This window comes from Hylobates moloch, unplaced genomic scaffold (assembly GCF_009828535.3).
Source record: "Hylobates moloch isolate HMO894 unplaced genomic scaffold, HMol_V3 SCAFFOLD_6, whole genome shotgun sequence".
In the NCBI taxonomy this organism is placed as follows: Eukaryota; Metazoa; Chordata; class Mammalia; order Primates; family Hylobatidae; genus Hylobates; species Hylobates moloch.
The window spans coordinates 87,765,748-87,780,555 of NW_026652281.1; the positions used below are offsets into that span (position 1 = coordinate 87,765,748).

At 36.6% G+C, this 14,808-nt stretch overlaps 1 protein-coding gene across 5 annotated transcripts in view; it reads left to right on the forward strand.

The window, feature by feature from the left end:
• The window catches only part of CYLD (CYLD lysine 63 deubiquitinase), a 59,883-nt gene that overhangs the window by 26,306 nt on the left and 18,769 nt on the right, over nt 1–14,808 (forward strand). For all 5 annotated transcript variants that reach the window (XM_032157324.2, XM_032157326.2, XM_058440970.1 and 2 more), the window contains 5 exons: nt 7,082–7,180; nt 8,964–9,080; nt 10,801–11,180; nt 12,421–12,586; nt 13,516–13,657. In XM_032157324.2, coding sequence (XP_032013215.1) covers nt 7,082–7,180; nt 8,964–9,080; nt 10,801–11,180; nt 12,421–12,586; nt 13,516–13,657 — 904 coding nt within the window. The remainder of the gene's footprint in view (nt 1–7,081; nt 7,181–8,963; nt 9,081–10,800; nt 11,181–12,420; nt 12,587–13,515; nt 13,658–14,808) is intronic.

The following is a 14,808-nucleotide window of genomic DNA, read 5'->3' on the forward strand; positions in this document are numbered from 1 at the left end:
TTTGGCTATTATGAATAATGCTGCTATGAAAATTTGTGTATGAATCTTTGTATGGACATATGCCTTCATTTCACTTGGGTACCTACCTAGATGTGGAATGGCCGGTAATATCATAGGTGATTGTTAACTTAAATAAAACCCCCAAACCTTCCAAGCAGTGTTTCCAAAGTGGTTGCATTATTTTACATTCCCAGAAGCAGTATATGAGAGATACGGTTCTTCCATATCTTTGCCAACACTTGGTGTGATCAGTTTTTAAAATTTTAGTAACATCTAATTGTGGTTTTACTCTGTGCTTCATTGGTGACCAGTGATATCAAACATCTTTCCATGTGCATATTTATCATCTATATATCTTCTTTGGTTTAGTATCTGTGAAAGTCTTTGGCCAATTATTAATTGCTTCTTTATGTTTGGGTTTTGACAGTTATTTATAAATTCTGAATACAAGTCGTTTTTCAGATATATAATTTACATCATTTCAGATTATTATAGATTCACATGCAGAGAGAGGGATCCTGTGTGCCCTTTAGCCAATTTTTCCCAGTGGTAACATCTTGTAAAACAAGACGTGTGCAACATCACAACCAGAATGTTGACCCTGATATGATCAAGAAGCAGAACATTCCCATCCCACAAAGATCTCTTATGTTGCCCTTTTATTGCCGCACGAATTCCCTCTTACTCCTGCCCCATCCTTAACCTCTGACAATCACTCATCTGCTCTCCATTTCTATAATTCAGTCATTTCAAGAATGTTACATAAATGGAGTTGTACAGTATGTAGCCTTTTGAGACTGGCTCTTTTTTCACTCAGCATAATTCTCTGGAGATATATCTGTATTATTTTATATATCCATGGATTGTTCCTGTTTATTCCTGAGTAATATTCCATATTATGGATGTATCAATTTGTTTAACTGTTTACGCATTGAAGGACATCTGGTTTGTTTCCAGTTTTGGCTATTATGAATAATGCTTTTATAAATATTTGTGTGTAGTTTCTTGAGTGCACATAAATCTTTATTTCTTGGACACAATTGTCCAAGTGTGTATTCGCTGATATTTGCAAATTTAGTTTCTTAAGAAACTGCTAAACTGTTTTCCAGAGCGACTGTACTCTTTTACTTTACCACTGGCAATATATGGGTAACCTGGTTTCTCTGTATCCTTTCCAGCATTTGGTGTTTACCCTATTTTTAATTTTAGCCATTCAGAGAGATTTGTAGTTGTATCTCATTGTGATTTTGATTTGAGTTTACCTGATGGCTGCTGATGCTGAACATCATTCCGTGTGCTCACTGTCATCTGTATATATTCTTTTTCTTTTCTTTTCTTTTCTTTTTTTTTGAGATGGAGTCTTGCTGTGTCACCCAGGCTGGAGTGCAGTGGCGTGATCTCAGCTCACTGTAACCTCCACCTCCTGGGTTCAAGTGATTCTTCTGCCTCAGCCTCCCGAGTAGCTGGGATTACAGGCGTGCACCACCACGCCCAGCTAATTTTTGTGTTTTTAGTAGAAAGAGGGTGTCACCATGTTGGCCAGGCTGGTCTCGAACTCCTGACCTCAAGTGATCCACCCGCCTCAGCTTCCCAAAGTGCTGGGATTACAGGCGTGAGCCACTGCGCCTGGCCTTCGTATATATTCTTGAGTGAAAGATGTCCTCATCTTTTTTGCCCAGGTTCTCATTGGATCCTATGCTTTTTTACTGTTGAGTTTTGAGAATTCTTTATGTATTCTAGATGCCAATTCTTCGTTCGATATATGGTTTGCACATCTATCTCCCAATGTGTAGCTTGTCTTTTCATCCTCTTAATAGGGTCTTTTACAGAGTACAAAGATTTTTATTTTTATGACATCCAGTTTATAAAGTTTTTCTTGTATAGATCAAGCTTTTGTGTGAAGTTTAACAACTTTTGTTTAGCTCTACATACGGAAGATTTTCTCCTAAGCTTTTAAAAATTGAAATATAATATGTTGTGCAACCCTCACCACTATCCAGTTCCAGAACATTTTCATGGGAATCCAGCACGCATTTAGCAGTTACTTCCCATTGTCTCTTACCCTGAGACCCTGACAACCACTGATCTGCTTTCTGTCGCTACAGATTTGCCTATTCTGGACATTTCACATAAATAGAATAAAAGATATGTGGCTTTTGTGTCTGGCTTCTTCAATTAAGCATAATCTTTTCAGGGTTCATCCATGTGATAGCAAAATCAGTACTCTAACCTTTTTTATGGTTGAATAATATTCCAATAAATGGATCTGCCATATTTTGTTTATCCATTTTTCGGTCGATGGATGTCAGTTTCTAGTTTTTGACTATTATGAAAAATGCTGCTGTGAACATTCATATACAAGTTATTCTGTGGACATCTGTTTTCAGTTCTGTTGGGTACTGCCTAGGAGTGGAATTGCTGGATCATATGGTGACCCTGTGTTTAGTCACTTGTGGGACTGCCGAATGGTTTTCCGAAGGAGCTGCACCATTTACTCTTCCAGCTGCAATGTATGAGGGTTCTAATTTCTTTGAATCCTTGTTCTCTGTTTTCCAAAAAGTTTCATAGATTTACTTTTTACATTTAAGTCTATAATCTATTTTGAGTTAATTTTATATGAGGTGTGAGACTTAAGTAGAATTTCTTTTTTAAAAAAATCTATGGATATCTAATTGCTCCATCACTATTTGTTGAAAAGACTCTTTCTTCCATTGAATTATTTTTCTACCTTTGCCAAAATTCAGTTGGGTATATTTATGTGGGTCTATTTCTTGGTTCTCCATTCTGTTCCATTGATCCATGTGTCTGTCCTACTGCCCATACCACAGTCTCGATCACTGTGGCTAACTAGTAAGTCTTGCAATCTATTCAACTAATTCCTCCTACTTTGTTCTTCTTTTCCAAAATTATTTTAGTTATTCTAGATCTTTTGCCTTTCCATGTGCATTTTAGAGTAATCTTGTGTACATCTATACAAAATCTTCTTGAGATTTTGATAGGAATTGCATTAAACCCATATATAACTTTGGAGAGAATTGACATCCTTTGGCCAGAGAGAGCAGAACTTTTGTTGGGGCCTTCTTTTGTCTGTGCCTATTGATGTTTCCAGGGTGCTGATTTTTTTAGCTCTAAGTATGGGATAAGAATGTAGTCAAGAAGAAATCCCAGAGGGAAATCTCGGTGATGTTATTTCTTAGGTCTTGAGGTTCCTAGCTGGTCTACCTTCTCATCTCTACCTTTCAAAGTCTTCTTATATTTGTTTTATATATTATGTCTAGAGATTTTAGTTGTACTTAGCAAGAGAAATAGGAAGTACATCTACTTTATCTTCCCAGAAGTGGAAGTTGCACCTTCCTTTTTAACTTAACAATAGATATTAGAGATTATTTCATATTAGTACGTAAGTTGTATACTTAGTCTTTTGTTTAAATCATTGCATTATATTTCGTTTTATGCATGTACCATAGTTTTTGAACCAGCCTCCTACTGATGAGCATTTAGGTTGTTTTCAATCTTTTGCTGTTATAAACAGTGCTTCAGTGAATAAGTTCGTATCTGTGTATCAGTTAGCATGTGTGCCAGTATAAAAAGATAACTTCCTAGGAGTAGAATTGCTAGGCCAAAGGCTATATGCATTTTACATTTTGATAGACAGTAATACATGGCTTTCATAGAGATTGCTTGTCAATTGGAGTCACCATGAATGTTGCCAGGCGGTACTCCTGGGCCTATGAGACAGTTAGAGCTGGAGCCCTGAAGAAGGATAATTTGAAGCACCATATCTCAGCATGCAACTTTTGGTGTTATCTGTATGGCACCTTCAAGCATTTCTTGAATAATTTTTCATATACTATTATGGAAAATATTTATTCTGATCAGGAACCCAACCTTTTAGAGAGTTTTGAATAGTTGCTATGTAAGATATTTCTGGTATCGGATTTAATAATACCTCATTCTACTCAAGTAAACTGTATTTTCTTCACAAGATTTCTGTGGATGTTAAATTCTCATTTGAGTCTGAATTATGCTCTTGTGGCTGCTGATGTTAAGCGGTACATTAATTAAACAATTTCTCTTAATTTACTGGGTCATTCAAATTCATAGACATTTCATTTGATTTGAACAGTAACTTGTTCACTAGTTTATTGTTATGATTTCCTGCTCAAGGTTCTCCAAGGGATTTTTCTTTTCCTGGTTAAATCAACAAGTGATGGATAAGCTGTGAATTTTATCATTTAAATGCAGTCTTGCTGTGTATATATAATGGATACTTTTGGTTTGGTTTCTTTTGCTGAACACAATGTCCATGTTGCCCTGTTTATCAGTAGTTTATTCCTTTTTTTATTGCTATGTAGTATTCCATTGTATGAATAGGCCATAATTTGTTTCTCTATTCTTCTGTAGAATAGCTTGTTTCCAGCTTTTAATTAGAATGAATAGGGCTGCTCTGTACATTTTTACACGTGCTGTTTGGTGGACTTATCTTCTATATCTTTTAATATCTTTAATCAGGATTGTTTTAATCACACAAAATTGCCAGCTGAATTTATTTCTTACCTTGTTTTCCAGCCCAAATTTATCTTTTCCAGAGTTGGTAATCACTTATAATTCATTTAAGTTTGAAAGTTTTGCTTCATGACCCAAGTAGTTTTGGGCCATCAACACAGTTGTGACAAAGTAACAAGAAATATTTGGTGTGTAATTGCTGGAGGGCAATTAGAGGTGGTTTGTGCCCCTTTGTATAGAATTCTGATGGAATGTCCTCTTCTTTAGAGCTGATATTTGACCCCCCTCTCAGACAGCCTTTGGCAGAAGGTAGCTACAGTTTCTAACTCCAATGCCCTCCTGCTCACATTCCTAATCTTTGGAGCTCCTCCCTAATGTCACCTGCAGAACTGTCACCACCGGCCATCCAGTTGGCCCTCCAATCCTGCCAGGCTGCCTTCAAAGCCTAACAAAGGGAAGAGCACTTGCTGCATTTGTTATAATGGTTACTAACTATATAATGGATCTATGTCGTGATATACATGTGAACATACTTAAAAAATGTTATATGCAGTTAATTACAGTTAATAGTGGGAGTTGTTTTTCTTTAGTAAATTCATATGCTATAATTTGGGAACTCTTCTCAGTGACTAAGATTTTCCTTCTGAAGTAGCTGTCATGGGTGCTATTCAAAGATATCTGAATGACAACATCATAAAAGAACAGTAGCCTCCTCTTTCATCAAGGGATACTTGCAAGACCCCCAGTGAATACCTGAGACTATGGATAGTACCGAACCCTACGTATACTGTGTTTTTCCTCTACATTCATGCCTCTGATAAAGTTTAATTTATATATTAGGCACAATAAGATATTAAAAACAATAATTAATCAGAGAAGAGACAATAATAACAATATGGCAACATCACTACTCTTGTACTTCAGGACTATTATTAAGTAAAATAAGGGTGACTTGAACGTAAGCACTGTGATACTGCAATAGTTGATCTGTTGATTGAGGTGGCTACTAAGTGACTAACAAGGCAGGGAGTAGACACAATGTGGAGATGTTGGACAGGGGGATGGGTCACGTCCAGGGGTTATGGATTAGGATGTTGCAAGATTTCGTTATAATACTCAGAACAGCATGCAACCTAAAACTTACGAATTGTCTGTTTCTGCAATTTTTTATTTAATATTTTTGGACAGTGGTTGACTGTGGGTAACTGGAACCATGGAAGGTAAAAGTCTAGATAAGTGGGGACCACAGTGTTAGTACATAGCTTTTCTCTTATTATATCACTTGATCGAAATCATGGTTAATTGGTGTAATTTTTGAATTAAAATATTTTCATATTCTATTGGATCATATTATGAGATGTTTAAGATATAGTTTAATAACACATCCCCCTCCTCTTTCAACCATGGAAAAAAGTTACCAAGTATTTACATATAATTCATTTAGTATGATTTCCTCTTTTTTTAAGAAAAGTCTTTTCCTTGTGTTTAAAATGTAAAAATTTTCCTATTTCTTTCTTTCTGTCCTCAAATCCACTGTGGGTGATACCGTTTTTGCTGACACACAGCTTTATCAGGTATGACTCCTAAGTGTCGTGTTGGACTCCACGGATGTATTGTTGAATTTTTCAAAGGAAGAACTTTTCACACTGCCTCTTCTACGTTCCCTTGATCAGTATTTAGGAGTATTTTATGATCATTGCTGGGCTTTAAGGTCTAGAGTGGTCTTTGTATTCGAAACAAGTTTGCCACACTTATTATACCTATATTTCAGAAATAATTGTGAGTGTTTTCTTCAAATAGATTGTTGTATGTCTCTGGCTTTCTGTATTTTTAATCTATGTATAATTCTCTATGTTTTCCTCTTTTATACGTATAAGTGTTTGTATACACATCTGTGTTATTCTTAACATACAAGTTTTTAAAAGCAGATATATATTCTTAACCAGAACTTTCCTAACCATGATACATATTCCTAACCAGGCTTTTTTCAAACTGTGTTCATGAACTGTATTAATCTGAGATGCTAAGCAAAGTGGCATAAAAATTTTTATCAATAAGTTTATTTTGCTTCTCCCTGAGCAATTCACAATGCACATTAGCATATTAAAGGCTCTGGTTCCATGTAGTGAAGAAATTGTTTATCTTTGTTTATCTCAGCATCTTCAAGAAATATTTGAGTTCGAAACACTTCATAATACACTGGGGTGTTCTAGGCCTGCTGATTTGGGAAATGCTGTAAAAAACTGAGTAAGATTTTGTTTGTAGTGTTTTAAGAGATCAAATAAAATTGACTACAAGCGATTAAATTTTCAAGAGGTTAAAGCATTTAGCGGAATTGTATTTTGAGAGGGTGTTTTCTTATAGGAATTATATTTTGAAATGCAGCATTGATTTTTCCCCCATGGTATTATCTTTTTCAATACTTTTGATGGCCTTTAAAAAGAAGTCGTAAAACTGAAAATTCTGCCTTTTTGTAGAAAGAGGGTTTTTTTTTTGTTACTGTCATTGCTTTGTAGATTGTTTCTCTTCTATAAGAATTTGCCTTTATCTTTAAAAAACATGTTTACTGTTTCAGAGAGCGTGACACAGGAAAGGAGGCCTCCCAAACTTGCCTTTATGTCAAGAGGTGTTGGGGACAAAGGTTCATCCAGTCATAATAAACCAAAGGCTACGGGTATGGATTAATAGCGTATAACCTTTAGTAATTTATATAATGCCTAACTTGCCATAGCATTAGAAAAGATTATAAGCTATTACTTCTGAACATGTATGTAGACTTTTTTTCTTTCAAACATTTTTAGTAGTGAAACTAAAGCTCGTATATAAATACTGTTGCTTAAGCCAAGTGTTCCCAGCCTTTTTTACCTCAGGAAGAGTTCCCCATAAGGTCTTGTGTGTTTTGCTGATCTATAATCAACTGGTTTTTGGAACTCCTTGCTTGGAATATTTGTATGTATAGTTTAGGATTGCAACTGTGTAAAATAATCCTATATGGATAATGTTATATAGGATAAAGTACACTAGAGATAAATTAAATGGATTTTACTAACTAGATATGGCACAAATTAAATCGCAAACTGCTAAGCGAAAATTTCTTCTCTTTCCCAGAAGCTTCCTCACAATATGTGTGAAGCTTACAGCTCTTTTTTTTGTTAGCTTCCACATACTTCATAGATTTATAGAATAGTAGTTATACATGCCAAAGAGCTCATTAAACAGGCTCTGAGAATTTTTGTTAACTCAGATGCGAGTTAGGAAAAGGATATTTTTTCCTCAATTATTACAATTTTGGCTCTTTTGAAAGGAAATTGTACTTTAAGAATTATTTTGTGTGACATTGGGGCCTGGAAGACTTAGGATTAATTGCAGGATATATAGGTAACAGTCTTTTTTATGTTAACCTATAGATCTATATAGGATAGCTCAAACTTGCTACTCTCACTTAAATAGAAACAGACTAAAGATTTTCTTAAGCTATGGCATGTTAATTGTATTGTAGTAGATCTTAAAGTTATAAAATGTACAGCTACCTGCTTTAATTTGAAAAGGGAAATCAGCTTTTTTGTGGGTTCTGGAGAGCCCACTGCCCCCCACTGTGTGTGGCATGTCCTTGAATTAATACTGAGGCAAGGTAATGTCGTGAAATGGCTGTGGCATAGCTACACTCGCCCTCTCACGTATAATAAATCCAATCTATAAGAAATAATCGTGCTTGATTTTTTCAAAGACACAAGGAATTTGATGACCAAAAATCCCAAAATGTTTAAAACTTAACTGTTTTTAAACATAATTTGTGTACTGATTTATATATAGAATTTGAGGATTACCTTCTTTTAAAATAATAGGTTAAATTTGTGAACCAATGGGTCTATGAAGCTGGAGAATGGTGTTTTTGACATTTAGAAATAAGCTGTGGTACGTGGAACAATTAAAGCAGTTCATTTTTTAAAAAATGAGTGGGCTCGTGATCCGCCCGCCTCGGCCTCCCAAAGTGCTGGGATTACAAGCGTGAGCCACCAGCTACTCGGGAGGCTGAGGCAGGAGGGATTACAAGCGTGAGCCACCAGCTACTCGGGAGGCTGAGGCAGGAGGATGGCGGGAACCCGGGGAGGGGGGGTTGCAGGGAGCCGAGATTGCGCCCCCCCCCCCCCGCCTGGGGGAAAAAGCGAAACTCTTTTTTAAAAAAAAAAAAAAAAAAAAAAATGAGTAGGCTTTTCTTTTAACTTACTCCTGTTTCCCTCCTATCTTGACTTTTGGGCTGAAAAATATTTTTAATATTGCCAAAATGGTTACTAAATTTTTAAAAGCTGAAGACAATTAAAAAACATATTGTATTTATATACATTTATTGGTTATGTAAACAGTTATTAACATCATATTCATAATTTCTCTTACCAAAAAAAAACTTTGAGGCTATATTGACTTTATTTTTAAATGAAACTTTTCTTGTTCTATAGGATCTACCTCAGACCCTGGAAATAGAAACAGATCTGAATTATTTTATACCTTAAATGGGTCTTCTGTTGACGCACAACCACAATCCAAATCAAAAAATACATGGTACATTGATGAAGGTAATCAGTAATTTTAGTGTTCTTTATAATGATCCTTTCTTTTTAACTCATCAAAGAAAAATGGTTTTTTATATCAATATTTGTAGTTTTTGGAAACAGAATAAGTAGACCACTCTTTGTGATATTGCTGAACTAAAATATTGTACACAGTTTGAACTGGACTGCTGTTAAGATTATTAAAATGTTTAAGCAATGTATTAGTAATTTGTTCTTTTCCTTTAACTGATCTATTTAGGGTGGGAGATTTCTGTCTAGTTCCTTCTTGACCTCTTTAAAGCACTCCCTTTTAAAAAATTTTATCTTCCCTTGGTCCTGGGACATACCATTTTCACCTAGTTTATTCTCTTCTTTGTTCATTTGTTCAACAAATATTTATTGAGTGCTTATGATTGCCAGGCATTCTTTTAGGCATCAAGATGAAAATGGTGAGAAAAAAATAGACATGGTTCGTGCCCTTTGTGAGTTTGCAGTTGTTAAGTTGTTGAGATAGAAATTAATCAAACAGCCACAGACACTGAAGTAGAGTTGCCTTGGTGGTGTGTGCGGTGAAGGTGCATGGTGCTGTGAGAATACACCAAAGATGATTTTTCTCAGGGTCTTAGGGATGTTTCTTTGGGGCAGTGACACATGCTTAGGTTTACCAGAGGAGTGACAGATGACAAAGTGAAAGGGGCCAGAACCTCCTCGGGAGAAGAACTAGCACAGGGGAAGTCCTCGTGGAAGAATGGAAGCTAGTGTTTGCCAGGGACTAGAACAGAGAGAGGCATGACACTCATGAGATGAGAATGGAAAGGCAAACAGGCCTGACTCTGTGGTCTCCCAGCCTTTAGAGTTTTGCCTGCCACGTTTGTTTTTAAGCCACCTGGAGCTGATTTTCGTGTAGAGTATGAGTAGGATTCCTGTTTAATTTTTTTTAAAAAATACGGATGACCAATTATCTCAACAGCATTTAGTAAGAAGTTCATTCTTTCCTCATTGATCTGCAATACCTGCCTGTCAGCTGTATTAGTCATTTTAAGGAAATAGCTTTTGTCTGTGGCTCTCTTTCTCATATATTTGGTTTCTCTTAAATTACATTCTGTGTTTGTGTTTATTCTGGCTTTGAACTTCTTATTGTTTGTTTTCTCTCTTCTATTGTTTCTGTTCTTTAGTTTATTCTTCTCTACTTTTTTGAGGGTTATTCTGTTCTTTTAACTTCCCAAGTTGTATGCTGAGTTCATATTTAGCTTTTATTTTTCTCTGAAATAAGCAATTAAGTCTATAAAATTCCCTTGTAAGTATTAATTTAGCCATGTTCCACAAGGATTCTTTCTTTCTTTGTTACTTTTTCTCTCTTTTTTCTTTATTGTTAAAACATATTATTTCTTTTTTGATCTATTAGTTATGTAGAAGTGTTTCTTAAGGTTTTTGATATCTTTTTGTACTGCCTTCTCAATTAATTGTATTTTGGACAAAGACTATCACCTATACGATACCCACTGATAATAGATTTTTTTGGTTTGAACAATTGGGTGCCATTGACTGAGGTGCATAAATATGGAGGTGGAGAGAGAAGCGAGAACACTGTTGGAGATAATAACTTTGTGATGCCTATGATAGTACTATTAATAGCAGGGAGGTTAGGTGGGCGGTTGGACTAGATCTGTATATTAACTTTTAGAAATCTAAGACAGAGTCAATATCCTTGAATACATTTCTCTAATTAGAAATAATTTTTTAGTTGCAGAAGACCCTGCAAAATCTCTTACAGAGATATCTACAGACTTTGACCGTTCTTCACCACCACTCCAGCCTCCTCCTGTGAACTCACTGTCCACCGAGAACAGATTCCACTCTTTACCATTCAGTCTTACAAAGATGCCCAATACCAATGGAAGTATTGGCCACAGTCCACTTTCTCTGTCAGCCCAGTCTGTGATGGAAGAGCTAAACACTGCACCCGTCCAAGAGAGTCCACCCTTGGCCATGCCTCCTGGGAACTCACATGGTCTAGAAGTGGGCTCATTGGCTGAAGTTAAGGAGAACCCTCCTTTCTATGGGGTAATCCGTTGGATCGGTCAGCCACCAGGACTGAATGAAGTACTCGCTGGACTGGAACTGGTAATTTAACTTGACCCAAAAATTTCAATTTTTTTCTCTATGAGGTTTTGTGCAGATTTCACCCTATTATATGCTTTTTGACAAACTGTTATATTTGTCAGAAAAGCTGTCACTGCAGAATAATTTTCTCACCATGTTGCCTGACTTCCCTTTGCCGCCCCTGAAGCTTGCGACCCACTTGTCCTAATGTTAGTTGATTTACGTTCAAGGAATGAAAGTTGATTTTTAGGCCAATCGATTTAGGCTCCTTATATTAAACAGAATTTAGTAAATCAAGCAAATTTGCCATCAGCTTTTCTCTTTCTTCTTCAGCCCCTTCCCCTGGTCAGTTCTAATAATTATATCACTGGCTTTAAAATTAATCACCATTTTTAGAGATCTTTTGAGACTTTTGCTAGAGGGAAAGATCAGGAGAACATATCGTTTGATATTTTGTAATCAGGAAAGGAGAAGTTGAGTATGTTTAGCATTTATTTAGAGATGGAGTCTCACTCTATCACCCAGACTGGAGTGCAGTAGCACAGTCAGGACTCACTGCAGCCTCGACCTCCTGGGCTCAAGCTATTCTCCTGCCTCAGTCACCTGAGTAGCTGGAATTACAGACATGTACCACCATGCTTGGTAATTTTTTTGTATATTTAGTAGAGACAGGGTTTCGCCATGTTGCCCAGGCTGGTCTCAAACTCCTGGACTCAAGTGATCCGCCTGCCTCGGCCTCCTAAAGTGCTAGGATTATGGGCATGAGCCACCACACCTGGCTGATTTAAATGTATTTCTTTTTTTTTTTCTTGTTTGTTTCCATGCTAGTGAATACTACCTTATGGGGCATGGTGGGAAGGCAAGAATGAGGGTTAAAATAAATAGCCTTCTCCTTCCCTGCCTGTTTTAATGCTTGTAGAAATGGTGTGGGAAAGCCCGTTTAACCAGGGGAGGTTGAAGCATATATTCTGAAAGGAAATACAAGAAGGACTTCATGCTGGATTAAGGAATTCACTTCTTAAATCAGTAGCTGTGGGCTGAAGGACTTCATGCTGGATTAAGGAATTCACTTCTTAAATCAGTAGCTGTGGGCTGAAGCACTGATTAGTCAACTCCTTTTTCTTGATAAGGTTCTCAGTACAGGTGTGAAGAGGGAGTGGTGAGAAAGGGTATACTAGAAACAGGTCTTAGAAACCTTAGTTCTTTGTATACTGTCTCTGTAAGGCATGGTATAATGCATATTGAAGCATTTCTTTTTCAGGAAGATGAGTGTGCAGGCTGTACGGATGGAACCTTCAGAGGCACTCGGTATTTCACCTGTGCCCTGAAGAAGGCGCTGTTTGTGAAACTGAAGAGCTGCAGGCCTGACTCTAGGTTTGCATCATTGCAGCCGGTTTCCAATCAGATTGAGCGCTGTAACTCTTTAGGTATTTGGATGCTTTTTGTTTACTTAACAACCTGGAATGACTCTAATTCTAATCTCATATCATGTTATATTAGGTGATGGTGACAGTGTTTTAATATATTTCTTGCCAACGCTCATTAAGCTTTAAATCAGTAAAAATGTTGCATGATGTACAAGAAAGTTGTTTTAAGAGGGGACATCTTAAAAAAGTATTAGGACGTGCATTTGGGACTTACAAAGTGAATAATAGTATGATTTGTTTTTCCTCTTCCTGTTGATGACAGACATTTAGTTTTCAGCAATACTGGTGGTAGAAATTGAAATGTGACCTTCTTTTTTTTTTTTTTTTTGCTGACTTCCCTCACAGTGTCTTGTTTAAGTACAGCAGTGAGTGTATCTTACAAAGAAATCAGCATTTTAGTGTAAGAAGTAGATTTCAACTGATTGCTGGAGGACAGCTCTCCTCATCACGTGTAATTGGTGGCAGTTTCCTGGTGCTGTTCCTTTCCACTTCTACATAATAGTGAAAAAGCATCTTGGGGCCTCAGCAGGTGCAAACAGGAAAGCCATCTTTATGAAAAACACTCTTATTATGTTGAAATAGTACTTTGGAATTTTCATTTTCTTTTCAAACTTGAAAATGAAGCATCTTCAGATAAATAGTGAAATATTTGGGAAATATATTTTACTTGACAGATGCTTTTTACACATAATACTCTAAAGTGTGTTTTTAAATCTTGGAGGAAATGAAGTTGAAAATGAACAATAGCAATTTTTATAAGCCAAGTCGAATAGCAGTTAACCAAAGCCTACTTTCCACTTAAAGTTAAGAAACAAATTTTGCATCAAAATACAAAAACATTTTAAAATGAAAAAATATTTATGGGAATACATATTGTAATAGTTTAAAAGAATTCTTTTCATTTACTTTTTTTAAAAAAATCTTTTCAGCATTTGGAGGCTACTTAAGTGAAGTAGTAGAAGAAAATACTCCACCAAAAATGGAAAAAGAAGGCTTGGAGATAATGATTGGGAAGAAGAAAGGCATCCAGGGTCATTACAATTCTTGTTACTTAGACTCAACCTTATTCTGGTAAGTTTAAAATGAATGCGATAGGTATAGATAATGCCATGGGGCAGGGACACATATGGGTGTGTGTGTGTGTGTGTGTGTGAAAGAAACTGCCACCTGCATCTGAGTAGAGAAACTGGATGACTGTGGGTCAGGATCGAAAGGGAGATTTGCTTTTCATGACATACTCTTTGGAAGCTTTTGAATGTCGTCTCATGTTTCTGTATCCAGAAAGGTGAATGGTATTGTTACAAATGGAATAGATATACAGAGGGTATCTGGGAAATCTTTGTGCACGTATCAAACAACATAACTTGCAGTAAAGCCATTGGCTGTTACGTGCTGTATTTCTTTTAGTAGGTAAAGGCAGTCATAAAACTACTTTCTTTAAAAAAACGATTTTCAGTAGCAGCACTGCTGCCCTCATATGTGCAATTTTTTCCAAAGTGGAACAACTTAACATTGCAAGATTTTTTTTTTTTTTTTTGAGACAGAGTCTCACTCTGTCCCTCAGGCTGGAATGCAGTGGCACAATCTGGGCTCACTGCAACCTCTGCCTCCCAGGTTCAAGTGATTCTCTTAATTCAGCCTCCTGAGAAGCTGGGATTACAGGCGTGAACCACCGCTTCCGGCTAACTTTTTTTTTGTATTTTCAGTAGAGATGGGGTTTCACCATGTTGGCCAGGCTGGTCTCGAACTTCTGACCTCAAATGATCTACCTGCCTTAGCCTCCCAAAGTGCTTGGGATTACAGGCATGAGGCACCATGGCCGGCCTTAACATTGCAAGGATCTTTAAGCTCTGGAAATTGAACCAAGAATCTTTAGGCTCTGAGGATTGTAGACTGAGCTAAATTGAGAGTAGACTGCCAGTTCTGTAGCCATATGATAAGAATTAGGAAGTTAATATGGGATGTTAACGTTTTTAAAGTAGGAAGAAGAATAAAGTGGTGGCCATTTTATTTGCAGAATACTTTGACAAAAACAAGGCTTATAGCATTGATATAATATTCTTTAGATTTCCTGATAAAAATCTGTATTAGCTAAATTTTCTTTTTCTTTGATAACAGCAAGTTACTGCTGTCACTCGTTTATTTATTTTGTTGAGACGAAGTCTCGCTGTGTCGCCCAGGCTGGAATGCAGTGGCGCGATCTCAGCTCACTGGAAACTCCG